The sequence below is a fragment of the Juglans regia genome, chromosome 7 (assembly GCF_001411555.2).
Source record: "Juglans regia cultivar Chandler chromosome 7, Walnut 2.0, whole genome shotgun sequence".
Classification (NCBI taxonomy): domain Eukaryota; kingdom Viridiplantae; phylum Streptophyta; class Magnoliopsida; order Fagales; family Juglandaceae; genus Juglans; species Juglans regia.
In genome coordinates, this window is record NC_049907.1 from 23,833,198 (window position 1) to 23,846,329 (window position 13,132).

General features: G+C 35.5%; 1 protein-coding gene across 1 annotated transcript; it reads left to right on the top strand.

Moving 5' to 3' along the window:
- The first annotated feature begins 604 nt into the window (after positions 1 to 604).
- On the top strand, positions 605 to 4,626 carry LOC109007682 (putative UPF0481 protein At3g02645). The gene is made up of 2 exons (XM_018987454.2): positions 605 to 691; positions 2,462 to 4,626. The coding sequence occupies exon 2, from the start codon at positions 2,492 to 2,494 to the stop codon at positions 4,514 to 4,516; it is 2,025 nt and encodes a 674-aa protein (XP_018842999.2). The 5' UTR covers positions 605 to 691; positions 2,462 to 2,491; the 3' UTR covers positions 4,517 to 4,626.
- Positions 4,627 to 13,132: the final 8,506 nt, after the last annotated feature.

Sequence of the window (13,132 nt, forward strand, 5' to 3'; positions counted from 1 at the left end):
CTTAAACTAACTTTTAAAACAGTATATTAATTTATCTAAAAAAAAATATATTTTATAATAAATTTCATTTTTTAAAAATAAATAAACTATTCTTATATATTCAATAATTATATATAACATTATCTTTTTAAAAAAGTATTACCAGTCTTATTCTGAAAAAAGACCACTACAACTAGAAAAATACTTGGATGATTCATCAACGTGCCCTAATAATATATAGTGAGGCGGAGATAGAAAAAATTTAATTATAAGCGATTTTATGCATTAATACGTACACTCATTCAATATAATTAATTAAAAAATAAATTTTATTAAAAATAATACTAATTTAAATTTAAAATATAAAAATAATAATATTAATATACAGATTAGTACATAAATTTGTTTATATATAATAAAATTTGAGGAGATAATAAAATTTTTTTAAAATATTATTTTTCAGATTTGACATATATTACTGTTCAAACGTGGCATGAGGTCGGGGATCACATCTCACACAGCTGACGAGGGGCCTAGCAGAGTCTACGTCTAGTCATGTTCCCTTCAATTATGTGAGGGCGGAAGAAGGCTGCTGCATCTTTATATAATCTCTATCCTTTAGGCTTTTTGGATTCAAAAATATTAAACTGCAACTCCGATCAATATTTGAGCAACAAATTAGCAAGTTCTTTCCATTTCCTTGTATCTCCAGGTATGTACGTACGTACGTCTGTCTATATATACTTAAGTGTAATTAAGTTGTTATTACGAATATTTTAATGAAAGAAAATATTTAGTGTGTCTATGTTTACGCCCATATTAAGTTTTGGAATGGTTCAATTACAATATCTACAATTAAATGAGGCTTATGTTTATGAGGTCATGTCTATATATCCTACGTACTGTGGAAGCATGCTATGAAATTTAATCTCTTCTACTCTTGCTTAAATAGTTCAAATTTTTTTTAATATTTTACTTTCAGAATTTTTGAATAATTAGGTGTTAAGTTTTCGTTTTTTTTAATGGAGGGATTAATAATTTGATAATTTGATGTTTCAAATTAATGGAGGGATTAATAATAAATAAAATATTAATGTTATTGGGTCATTGAAAACATATCGCTGATATGAACTTTTTGATTTATTAAAAAAAAATACAAACACAAAAAAGTAGATAGAATTTAAGATTTTAATCTTCATCTTTATGTTTTTGGACTCCTTTTATTTTAACCAGTATCCCTCAAATTTTATCTTTCCTTTTTGGGTTTTTGTAAATTCCTAATGGTTTTTTTCAAGTTGTTATTGAACGTTTTTTTTTTTTTTTAAACTATCTAGTTTTTTTTAATTAATTTAGAATTCTTCTTAAATGTTTAGGACCAAAATCACTTTTATATTTCTTTTCTATCAAACTAAGTAAAGGAACGTTAATAGATTTAAAAAAATAAAATAAAATTTAAACTAAATTTAATAAAATAATAATAATTAAATTAATTAAATTTAATTAACTTCTACACTACTCTATAAAATAATATATTATATATATAACATAATATATTATATATTAAAAAATTTATTTAAAAATTTATATTTAAACATTTTGGTTTGGACCAGTCCAAAAAAGCCATAGCCTGGCACGGGACCGAAAACCAAAAGTCTCATATACTATGCAATGAGACCGACTATCATTATTTTTGGTCTGGTTTGGCTCGAACTAAACCGTTTGATCTGGTCAGTTTCTGGTTCGGACCGAAAATCTTTCACCCCAAATCTAGAGTATCTTTCCGTACCTTAGTTTCTGTTCCTTGTTGCTGTAGTCTGATGGAGAATTTGTTTACCTCCTAAAGCAAAGCTAAGTTATTGAGTGCCCGAACATTTGGGATGCACCATCCAGTGGTTGAGCATAGATCTTTGACCTCTAAGTGAGAATAAGTGATGAAAAAACCGTTATGAACTAAGGAGTTCCCAAATTGAAAAGAACTTCAACCCTCTCAAATAATTCATTGGCTTTCTTTATGAATTATGGGTAGAATTTACATATAGTCTTCCACGTTGGTGAATGGAAGTAGTAAGGCACTCCCCTAATGCTTTAGCACCTTCAATATTGGAATGGAAGAAAGAAAACCTCAAGATAAAGGGATGCATGATTTCTAGCTTTTGCACCTTTTATATTGGAATAGAAGAAATTGACAAGTATCCCTCAAAACACTTACCTTAATCCTATTAGAAAAGCATGTTTTTTGTACATCTTCCTTAATGGCACAAGATAAGCTAATGAAATCGTCCAATCTAGTTTAGTGGAAAGCTTAATTTGTCTTAGTTGTTACATGTTAGTGACAATTTGTATGCAAATACATGGAGTAGATAGTTGTATTATTTCTAGAATATGAGGTATGCTCTTTCTTCGTATTAACAATTTAGTAGCTTGCATTTTTCTATCAGAAACTTTTGTTAAAATTATAGAGAAATTTTATTGTTTGTATTAGGAACAGAGACTTGTACTACTTCTTTAGAATATGAGCAGGGAGACACTGTCCACTCGTATTAAGGAATTTGAGGGAAAGCATGCTAGGTTGACTAGAAATGCTAACGAGTGTTGTATGTATAAAGTGCATGAGCAATTACGTAACGTAAACGAGAAGGCATATAAGCCTGTGCTGGTTGCCATTGGTCCTTACAACGATCAAAGCAAGGTTGGCCAGGGGTTTATGGAAATGCATAAATTGCGATATCTCCATCAAATGCTTAAAAGAACGAAAGGAAGTGTAGAAACATACATTGCCACCTTAAATGAATTGGAAGAAAGAGCTCGTAATTGCTATGGAGAACACATTAGCCACACCCCAGAGGAGTTTGTAGAAATGATGGTACTTGATGGGTGTTTCATTATTGAGTTGTTCCACAAGTATGAAATCTACAGGAAAACAGGAGATTATCATGAAGATGACCCAATCTTTCAAATGTGGTGGGTGCGCTCTAGAATAGCTTGTGATCTACTGTTATTTGAAAATCAACTTCCATTCTTTGTTTTGGATAAATTGTTCGGAATGAGTGAGAGTAACAACACAATACTTCATAACAGATCCAAAAAGTTAGGAGAACACGTTGTCGATATTGATGAGGAGAAAGATGGAATTACTATTGAAAGCTCAACCTCCACAGCTCTGGTTATCCAGGCACGACTAAATGATCTTGCCCTCAATTTTTTCTCTTGCTTTTTACCATTTGAATGGAATGTTGATGCATCAAGTTATAATTCAACCGAAAAGATTAAGCATCTACTTTGTTTGGACCATGAAGCTCTCACCCCTTCACTTCTAGACATGGTACATCAACGTTTAATGGTCGGGTTCAGAATCAAGAATGCAGAGTTTGAGCATCTCCTTGGTCTCATACATGCAACAATTAGTATTTCATTACTTGATACAGAAATAGATCATGCTAGAGAACGTCAAAAGGCAAGAGTCAAACTCAAGAATGCAGAGATATTTAAGTGCCTATTTGGGCTGATTCGTGAAGCTATCATTCCATTACTTGCAAAAATGGAAAACATGAGGAAGACAATTCCGTACACCCGCAAATTTCAGAAACCTAGATTCCAAGTCATTATGGTAGAGATTGAAAATGAAGACTGGGAATCAATTCCGTTTGGCTCAGAGTTTCAAGAGGCTGGAGTTGAATTCAATATGGCAAAGAAATTTAAGGATGGTCTATTTGAGATTTTGAGCTGGACAACAATACCTTATGCCATTGAACTTCAAGAGGCTGGAATTGAATTCGACAAAGCAAAGAAATTTAAGGATCTACTTGCTTATCGAAATAGGAATGAAGACCAAAAGTCAAAACCGTGGGAAACAGTACAGAAATTGAAGCGTCTACTTTGTCTGGACAAGATTGAAAATTGGAAGTCAGTACCTTACGGCAAAGAGCTTCAGGAAGCTGGAGTCGAATTCAACAAGGCAAAGAAATTTAAGCGTCTACTTGCTCTTAGAGATATTGAAGCTAGGAACATACATGGTGCCACAGAGCTTGAAGAGGCTGGAATCAAATTCAAGAAGGTAGAGAAATCTAATGTGTTTTCCATAAAGTTCAACAATGGGCTAATGGAGATTTCACCTTTGAGCATACAAGATCAGACAGAGACTTACTTACGAAATCTAATTGCATATGAGCAATACTGTCATCCACCCTACGAAGTGAATTACGTCTACAACTATGTGTGCTTCATGGATCATCTCATTAACACTCTAAAGGATGTTGAGTTACTTCGTCGAAGAGGAATTATCCATAATAATTTGGGTGATGATGAAACTATTTCCACCATGGTTAACAAGCTTGGTCACTATGTCGGTTTTTCAACCAACATTTATGCTAGAACTATCATGGATGTGAACATGCATTGTAGGAGACGCAGGAATGTATGGATGGCAAAATTAAGGCGTGATTATTTCAACAGTCCTTGGGCATGGATTTCATTTTTGGCTGCTTTCTTATTGCTTGCACTTACAATTGTACAAACCATATTTTCTATTATTCCGTAAGTTTTGGGTGCTACTTGATGTGTGTTCTCTTGATTAGTAAATGTAATAAATATCGAACAATAAGATTTTACCAAGTAAGAGTGACTTATTATCTTTTGTTGAGTTATTTATATATGAATCATGTCTTATTGAATGAAATTGATTGGCCACGGGTGAGTGCTTAGGCTAAAACACGAAATAGGCTAAGATGGATAAGACTATCCGTGCATCCAATTTAGCCTATTCCATGTTTTAACTCGGGCCCCTAGCGGTACAATTAATAGCATTGCTCTTGAATAACAATTTGAATGAATTTCTCATTGCTTACACAGCCGTACGACAAGGCTACATATTATCTAGTAGTGTTATTCCTCACATGGTTAGAAGACCACCATAGCGGCAAGGCTACTTATTATCATGAAATTTTATATATCATTCTTCTTGCCTTTTGAGATGCAAAATTACTTATCAAATTTTTATACTCAATATTTGTTAATATGTTATTTTCAATAGATAAAATGGCCAATCCATTTAGCTCCGTTTGGATTGAGATAAGAGATGAGATGAGATGAAATGATTTATAAACAGTTGTGAGATTTATGAGTTGAAATTTATGAATAGTAATGAGATAAACTCATCTCATCTAATCTTTCTTCTAATGACAGTTGAATGTAAATATGGTTTTATTAATTTTAGTTTCGAAAAACTTCTTTCTTCGGGTGCAACGGTCACAAGTATTGCAATAACATTCTATAAGCAGTGCATGCAATTGGAAAAGAATCTAACTTTTTAATATAATCTAATGCTTCTATTGGATTACTGCTAGTATCTATTTGCAAAACCTTTTTTTAATACTTTTAATTCTGAAAACAAATCTAAACCAAGAATATTCACCTTATTTTAGAAAACTTTCCAAACTAAGAAACTTTTTTCTCAAATCATCATCCTCTAAAGATCTTAGTTTTTTTTCAAGTAGGAAATTAGAAAATTACTCTATAGCAACATCAATATCATGTCATACCAAATAATATTCAAACCTAATAAAAACTCAAAAATTTCATTCCCATTGTTGCTAAGCATGTGGCCCCACTCCTTAATTGTTTTAGGATCTTCATTAGTGTTTGCTAAATGAACTAGAAGTGTAACCTCAGAAAACCCCAAACAAGTTAATATAGAACGCAAAATAAAGGCAATCAAGCAAGAAATGGCTAGAAAATTAACAAGATTATGATCTTGAATAGGTGGTGGGCCTGACCATGGCAGTCTCCTAGGGTGCATGGGTGATAGTACTGGCTGATTGTCTAGTGCAAATTTGGTGCCTTTGATGGGTTGAGGGGCGATGGAAGCTAGCACACTTGAATGTGGTGTGGCAATACTAGAATTTCTGGTCATTGACATACGTGGCCTATTTTCTAAAAAATGCTTCTTGGATTTTATTGGATAGGTGTGGGGGAACAAGTTAGGCAAATGATCATTGACGGATGAGTGGTCTTGATCATGATGGATCTCATAGAGATTTCAATGGATTCCATGCCGAATTCCCTCCTTTTTATGGTCTGCCATGGAAAGTGTAGTCAATTCAATTAATGCTGATCATGATTTTGTTATCTTCCCTTTGTTACTTAATCTTTCGAGTCAATAATCATAATGTCATGTGCAGGGCCACTCAACTCAAAGTTTAGCCACTTGTAATTTTTGTACTAATCCATTAACCAAAAGAAGTTAATTTCCAATCAGAAATACATATAACTTCCTACTAGAAATATGATCCAGCTTTTGACCCATATATATATATATATATATATATATATATTTTCTAAAGTGGCTTCATTAGTAAAAGAGCATTTGTACAAGAGTAGATTATATTACAAACCATTATATGAGATCATGCTTCTAGTACCTAAGGGAGGGTCATTCCCACTATGAAAATCTAATAAATATGGTCGTATTTCTATCAGAGGGAGTTTTTCAAACTTATTGTTGGAATATGCCCATTGCACTATTGAATGTGCACATCGATTTTGTGATTGATGTATCTTGATTGCTCTCCATTCTTTCAGCTCTTTTAACAAAAATTTGGTATCCCTTGCTACTCCTTCTGATTCCCAATTGTTTGATTTTTGTGGATGATTAATGCTATTGATAACATTTAGTGAATCCCCTTCAATGATAACTTTTATGATATTTCTTTTGAATGCTTCTTGAACTCCTATGCAGGCTGCCATCGCTTCACTCTGATTTGGATTAGTACTCCATACAAACCTGGTCACTACAAATTGAAACTTCTCCATTTTTTTATCTACAAACTGATGTTGATGTACTACCATGTTGTCTCACTGCAGCATCAAATGTGATGGATTAGGTGTCTTCGAATTCAGGTGGTTTCCAATTCCAATTAGAGTTGAGTTCTGAACATTTCCACTCCCATGCTTTACAATGATCCTGATACATGTCTAAGGTTTTTTTGACAAATTGATCTACTGCTATGTTGTTGTTTGCATGAATTTTTTTTTATTTCTAGTGAACCAAATATTATCCATTGCCACAATAACAAAAATCTATAAATGATGTACTTCTTCATCAAAGAGATTTAGCTTGGTAGGGTTAAAAATATTTTCAATCCAAGTCCTAATGCCTAAAGGTTTGAATGCTTCTATGTCTAGTGGCCAAGGTGATTGTCTCCAAAGAATTCTTGTGAAAAGGCAGCTTAGAAAAAGATGCTCATTAGTCTCCTCCTCCTGATGACAAATAGGACAGATTTTTCGATCCTCAGAAAGTGCTATAAACCTCCTAAGGAGGCTCTTAGTAATTACCATGTCATTTAACACTTTCCAAAGGAAGAGCTTCAGCATGTCTTGAAGATTATGGGACTAGAGTTTTTTTCCATGGGGGAGTGAGATTTGTTGAATTTTGTTGGAGACCAATAGCTGCATAAGCTAATTTTACAGAAAAAAGACCTGATGTATGTTGAATCCATCTTGAATTGTCCTGCTAATTGTGATGATGGTGCTCAGTTAGATGGATTTTTTTTTTAATTTCAATTACTGTTTCTTGAGTAAAAAGAGTCTGTAGCAAAATTATGTTCTATCTTCTTGGCTCCTCAAGAATGAGTTTAGAAACTATCATTTGAGGGTCTTGCCATGTATCCGGTATTTTTGGTTTTGGAGTGAATCCATCAATAGAAGGTACCCATGGGTCTGACCAAACTTTAGTTCCTACCCCATTGTAGATCTAGATATTGAGATTCAAGAGAATGAAGTCTTTTTGTTTGAGAATGCTTTTCCAAAAAACTGGAATCTGTTGGTTTTGCAAAGATATTGCTCCAATTGAGTGTCTCATGTATTTTTGGATGAGCATTTCTTTGCATGTGCTTGTTTCCTTATTGATAAGGTGACAGGTAACTTTGCTCAGAAGGGCTTTATTGAAGTTTGTTGCAGTTCTCATTCCTAGACCTCCTAAGGATTTAGGTTGGCAAATTCATTTCCAAGATTTTGGTGTAAGATTGTGAGCTTTGTTAGCCTTAAAGCCCCACTAGAACCTCATTTGAATTCTATCAATTTTTTTGGTGATTTTCTTAGGAAGCCAAGTAGTAGCCATAGTATAGGAAGAAATGCTTTTGACCCATATGGTCTGCCTATTTGTAGATATTGCTATATAATTGGCCCAAAATTAATCTCTAGCCATAGTCTCTTAAAAGATAAGGGCTTTGATCGTGAGTAGCAACAAGATGGTTCACAGGGCCCCTATTATCCTCTTCATTTTCCTCTTATTAATTTCGACTTATGAATTGGCTCCATTGGAAACCAGTAGAAAAATTCCACAAGTAAAAACTTAACATTATTTCAATCTACTTTCTCTTAATTTCCCTTGCCTTTTACATATATGAGTTGAGTGGAATTGGATTCCCCTGCCTAATATTTTTAGTCATTTTTCCTCTGCCATGGCTTTTTTAACAAGTGTAGTCAATTCAATGCTTTTCTCTTTAGTTTTTCCAACGTTATTTTTTTCTTGGAGTCACCATATATATATGTTATAAAGTCATGTATGTGTGTGTGTGTGTATATATATATATATAGCTAGAGGGAATTTTTCTCTCTCTAGCGACAAAGACCTCTCTCCACCACTCGAGATTCTCTCCGTTCACTCTGGGGGGAGGGGGTTGGAGCTTCAGCTCCACCCACCCTCCCCCTTCGTTGGACCTATTTTCTGTTTCAAGTTGCCTTTATATTTTTTCTCCTATAGTTTTCCGTCCTTAGCACTGAAATATGCCGATCTACTATCTTTCGATGTCCTTAGACTAACATGCGCCCCACTACCAGACTCTCCAGTTGCTGATCTACCAGTAGGTAGAAGAAAGCAGTTCAAAAGTGCGGCACCCTTGGGACCAGCGACATCAGATATTTTAGATCCAAACTACACTTTCACTCCCAGGGTGGCACGTTAGCTGCACGTGCCACCACAATCAGTGGTGGTCTTTCGCCGGTGATTCGACACAATTTCTGGTTGCTACTACCCTATGTTCCTGCTTTTCCTAACCAGTGATAAAGTTAAAAGTGGTCGTGAAAGTCTCTTTCAGATAATCCAAACCAATAAAATGTAGAACACAACTCTAGTCGTACTATTATAGTCTATTTATCATACTATGTAAAAACTATTTCAAGCGGCTTCCCCTTGCAATAAATGGGTGAGAGCCAAGTTTTTAGCTCCAGATCTCTCTTTTCTTATTTCTAGTGTTGTATCTATTGGCTTTGAGAAGACTGTAGAGGGCTCACACTCCATCGAACCTTGTATCTTGTAATCTTTTAGTTCATCTATAATATGCTTACTTGCTTATATATATAAATATATATATATATATATTGTCCGCATTGACGTAAGATTCCAAAACTGCAGTCAATTCTATGCAATTATGCAAGCGAGAGAGCAACAAGATTTTTTGCCTGTAAGAACAGGCTAGAGAGAAGTCAGAGCTTCTCTATCTAGGAGGTGGAAATCTATCCTGCAGTTACGGTTGCTCCTTTTCACGTAATTATTTTATATACAAAGAAGGAGTTCAAACATCAACATTTTGATTGTCAGGGGGGGAGGGGGTTGGAGCTTCAACTCCACCCACGCTCCCCCATTGTTGGACCTGTTTTCCATTTCAAGTTGCCTTTTATTTTTTCTCCTATAGTTTTCTGTCTATAGCACTAAAATATGCTGATCTACTATCTTTCGATGTCCTTAGACTAACACGCGTGCGCCCCACTACCAAACTCTCCAGTCGCCAATCTACCAAAAGGTAGAAGAAAACAGTTCAATGCGACACCCTTGGGACCAGCGACATCAGATATTTTAGATCCAAACTACACTTTCACTCCCAGGGTGGCACATGAGCTGCACGCACCACCACAGTCAGTGGTGGTCTTTCGCCGGTGATTCGACACAATTTCTGGTTGCTACTACCCTATGTTCTTGCTTTTCCAAACCAGTGATAAAGTTAAAGTGGTCGTGAAAGTCTCTTTCAGATAATCCAAACCAATAAAATGTAGAACACAACTCTTCACTGTGGCTTCTAGCCGTAGGTTATAGTCTATTTATCATACTATGTAAAAACTATTTCAAGTGGCTTCCCCTTGCAAGAAATGGGTGAGAGCGAAGTTTTTAGCTCCAGATCTCTCTTTTCTTATTTCTAGTGTTGTATATGTTGACTTTGAGAAGACTGTAGAAGGCTCACACTCCATCGAACCTTGTATCCTGTAATATTTTAGTTCATCTATGACATGCTTACTTGCTTATATATTTTGCTTGTAAGAATCGGCTAGAGAGAAGTCAGAGCTTCTCTATCTAGGAGGTGGAAATCTATCTTGCACTTACGGTTGCTCCTTTTCACGTAATTATTTTATATACAAAGAAGGAGTTCAAACATCAACATTTTGACTGTCAAACCATTCTTAGTTTTCAATCCAAACAATAGCCACTTCTATTACGGTTTCAACATCAACATCAAATGGAAATCGATTCACTGATCCTTCAAACAAAAGCTTTTTCATGGAATGATCTCAATCTTCAACCTACTCCAGAGACAGCAAAAGCTACTTCAGATAAAATCCTGACAGGAAGGTTAGTTGTAGACAGACCTCTGAACAAATATGCAATTCATTCTAGTATTAAAGCCTCTTGGAACTTTCCCCAAAACTTTCTCATTGAAGACATGGATATAAATAAGTTTATATTCACCTTTAGAACTTCTCAAGACAAGTTAAGAGTGCTGAATCAAGCCCCTTGGAATATCAAAGGGCACTTGCTTATTTTGAAACCATGGTCTCCGAGAGTCACTTTCCATGAAATCAATTTAAATCATGCAACTTTTAATTTACAAATTCATGGACTACCCCTATATCGCATCACTCTCAATAATGCAATAGAAATTGAGAAAGCCCTTGGTAATTTGATCAAAATTGAGGAAGATCCTCTTTATAGTTTAGCTTTCAGAAAATTTATTAGAATCAAAGTTGAGCTAGATGTCACAAAACCACTTCAACAAGGGTATATGATGCCAAGACTCGGCAACCATGAAATATGGATAGCTCTAAAATATGAAAAGTTGTCAGACTTTTGTATGCATGTGGAAGGCTTGGTCATTCCCAAATTTTTTGTGGTTTCTTAAGCTCATCACCAACAAGATTAAAGTATGGCCCTTGGATACAAGCAGAGTTTCAAAACAACTTTGAAAATAGTCAGGCTTTTCATCAAATGGGTGCTGGGCAGTATTAAGAAACAGAGCATATTGAAGATTTCTCTCCTTCGGGTTCAACCATAGGCACTTATAACAAAGGAAAACAAGCTCTAAATACGAGTAAATAACATGAGCTTGCTCTTAAGGGCTAGAGCTACTTTTGCAGTGACCATATTGAACAAATTTCAGCAAGCAAGTTAGACTTACATCATTTGCTTTCAACTCCATCAAGCTCTCTGCAGCCCGGCAAAATTTCCATGAGAGAAGACGCAGCAACACAGTATAGCTAATGATCCCAACTCATTAATTTCTTCACCAAGAAACATTAATTTCTTCACTGTTCAGCCAACTATAGAATCAAACAGCCTCACTTCGAATTGTAGCAAAATATCCCTTTTTTCTCCATTCGCAGAAGCGTAGGTGGCAGACAAATTTATTACTCGGGTACATGAATATTCTCCTTTACTCTCTCGGCCATCGAGTCAATGCAACTTTGCCCCCCATGGAGAACTCAATGGAAGCAGATATATACGGCAATTCAGAAATACAACACTCAGAAGGAAAAACTCGGAATTGGGCTAGGGCTTGGGTTAGGCATTGGACTTGGGCTTAATTCGGGTTTTCAAAAGGAAACTAGGCCTTTATTTATGGACCCACAAGACATATATTCTAATAGGCCTCATCACTTCTTCTTTGGTAATAAGCCCGAACACCTCTACAAGCCTTCAGAAGTCATCAGCCCGTTAATAGCCCAAAAGCATAGCCCTTCAGCTTCAAGTGAACCAGATGTTTTTACTACTGTCACTCCTTCACGTCCAGCTTCTGAAAAAGTCTTGGAATTGCATCCAAATAAGATGAATATTCAACAGCTAGAAGATTTAGATGTTCATTGTGAAAATAATCCCATGTAGATTGAAATGGCAACTGATCCCAAACAAGTTGGTCGAATAATACTATCCTCCAAAAGGCAGCAACATGTTGAGTCTACTGATGCTCCAAAAAGAAAATCCCAACACCTCGTCAAAGTGGAGAAAATAAATCCAATTGATTGCCATTCTCCAAAGCAACAAACAGAGGAAGATTCAATGGCACTAACTCTCCTGGCAATGCACTCAGGATCAGTAGGAAAGGAAAAAAAAATCAAAAGGAAAAGCAAAAATCAATCCATATAGCAGGCCACCAACACACACACGTGGAAAGTCCAAATCAGCTTGTGAGGCAAGCTTAAAAATGCCTCCACCAGCCAAGTGAAGATAATGACATGGAATTGCAGGGGATTAGCCCATTCCAAAGCAATTAGAAACTTAAAGGCTAATATTAAGAAATATAACCCGGATGTAGTTTTTTTGTAATAAACCTTGATGACGGATGATCGCACCATATCTATTGTAAATAGTTTATGTTTCCATTATTTTGTTCACATTCCAACAGTTTGTAAAACAATAGGCTTGTTACTTTTGTGGAGACCAGGTGTAGAAATAGAACCTGTAAATATAAATATTAATGCAATTTCAGTTTTAGTCTACTCTAATCCTACACATCAACCATGGCTGATTACTTATGTATATGCACCGGCCCAATGGAACAACAAAGCTAGTTTTTAGAGTCATTTAGATTCATTATATCAAGCTTTTCTAGATATAGAAAAAGTTGAAAAATACCTCGGACGCTGTCTCAAAAACTCCAGCTCTCTCAAAAACTCTCTGATCGGCTCGAGGGGGTGGGAGCTTCGGCTCCTTCCCCCCTCACTCTTCCCTCTCCCTTCTGGTTATTTTGTAGTTGTCTTTTTTAGTTTTTTTTTTTTGTTTTCCCAGGCCTAACGAGGGGAGAATCGCCGTTCGTGATCTTTCGGGTCCCTATAGTCAACACGCGCCCCACCAGGAGGTTGCCTAGCCGCCGATCTACACGTCCACCAAACA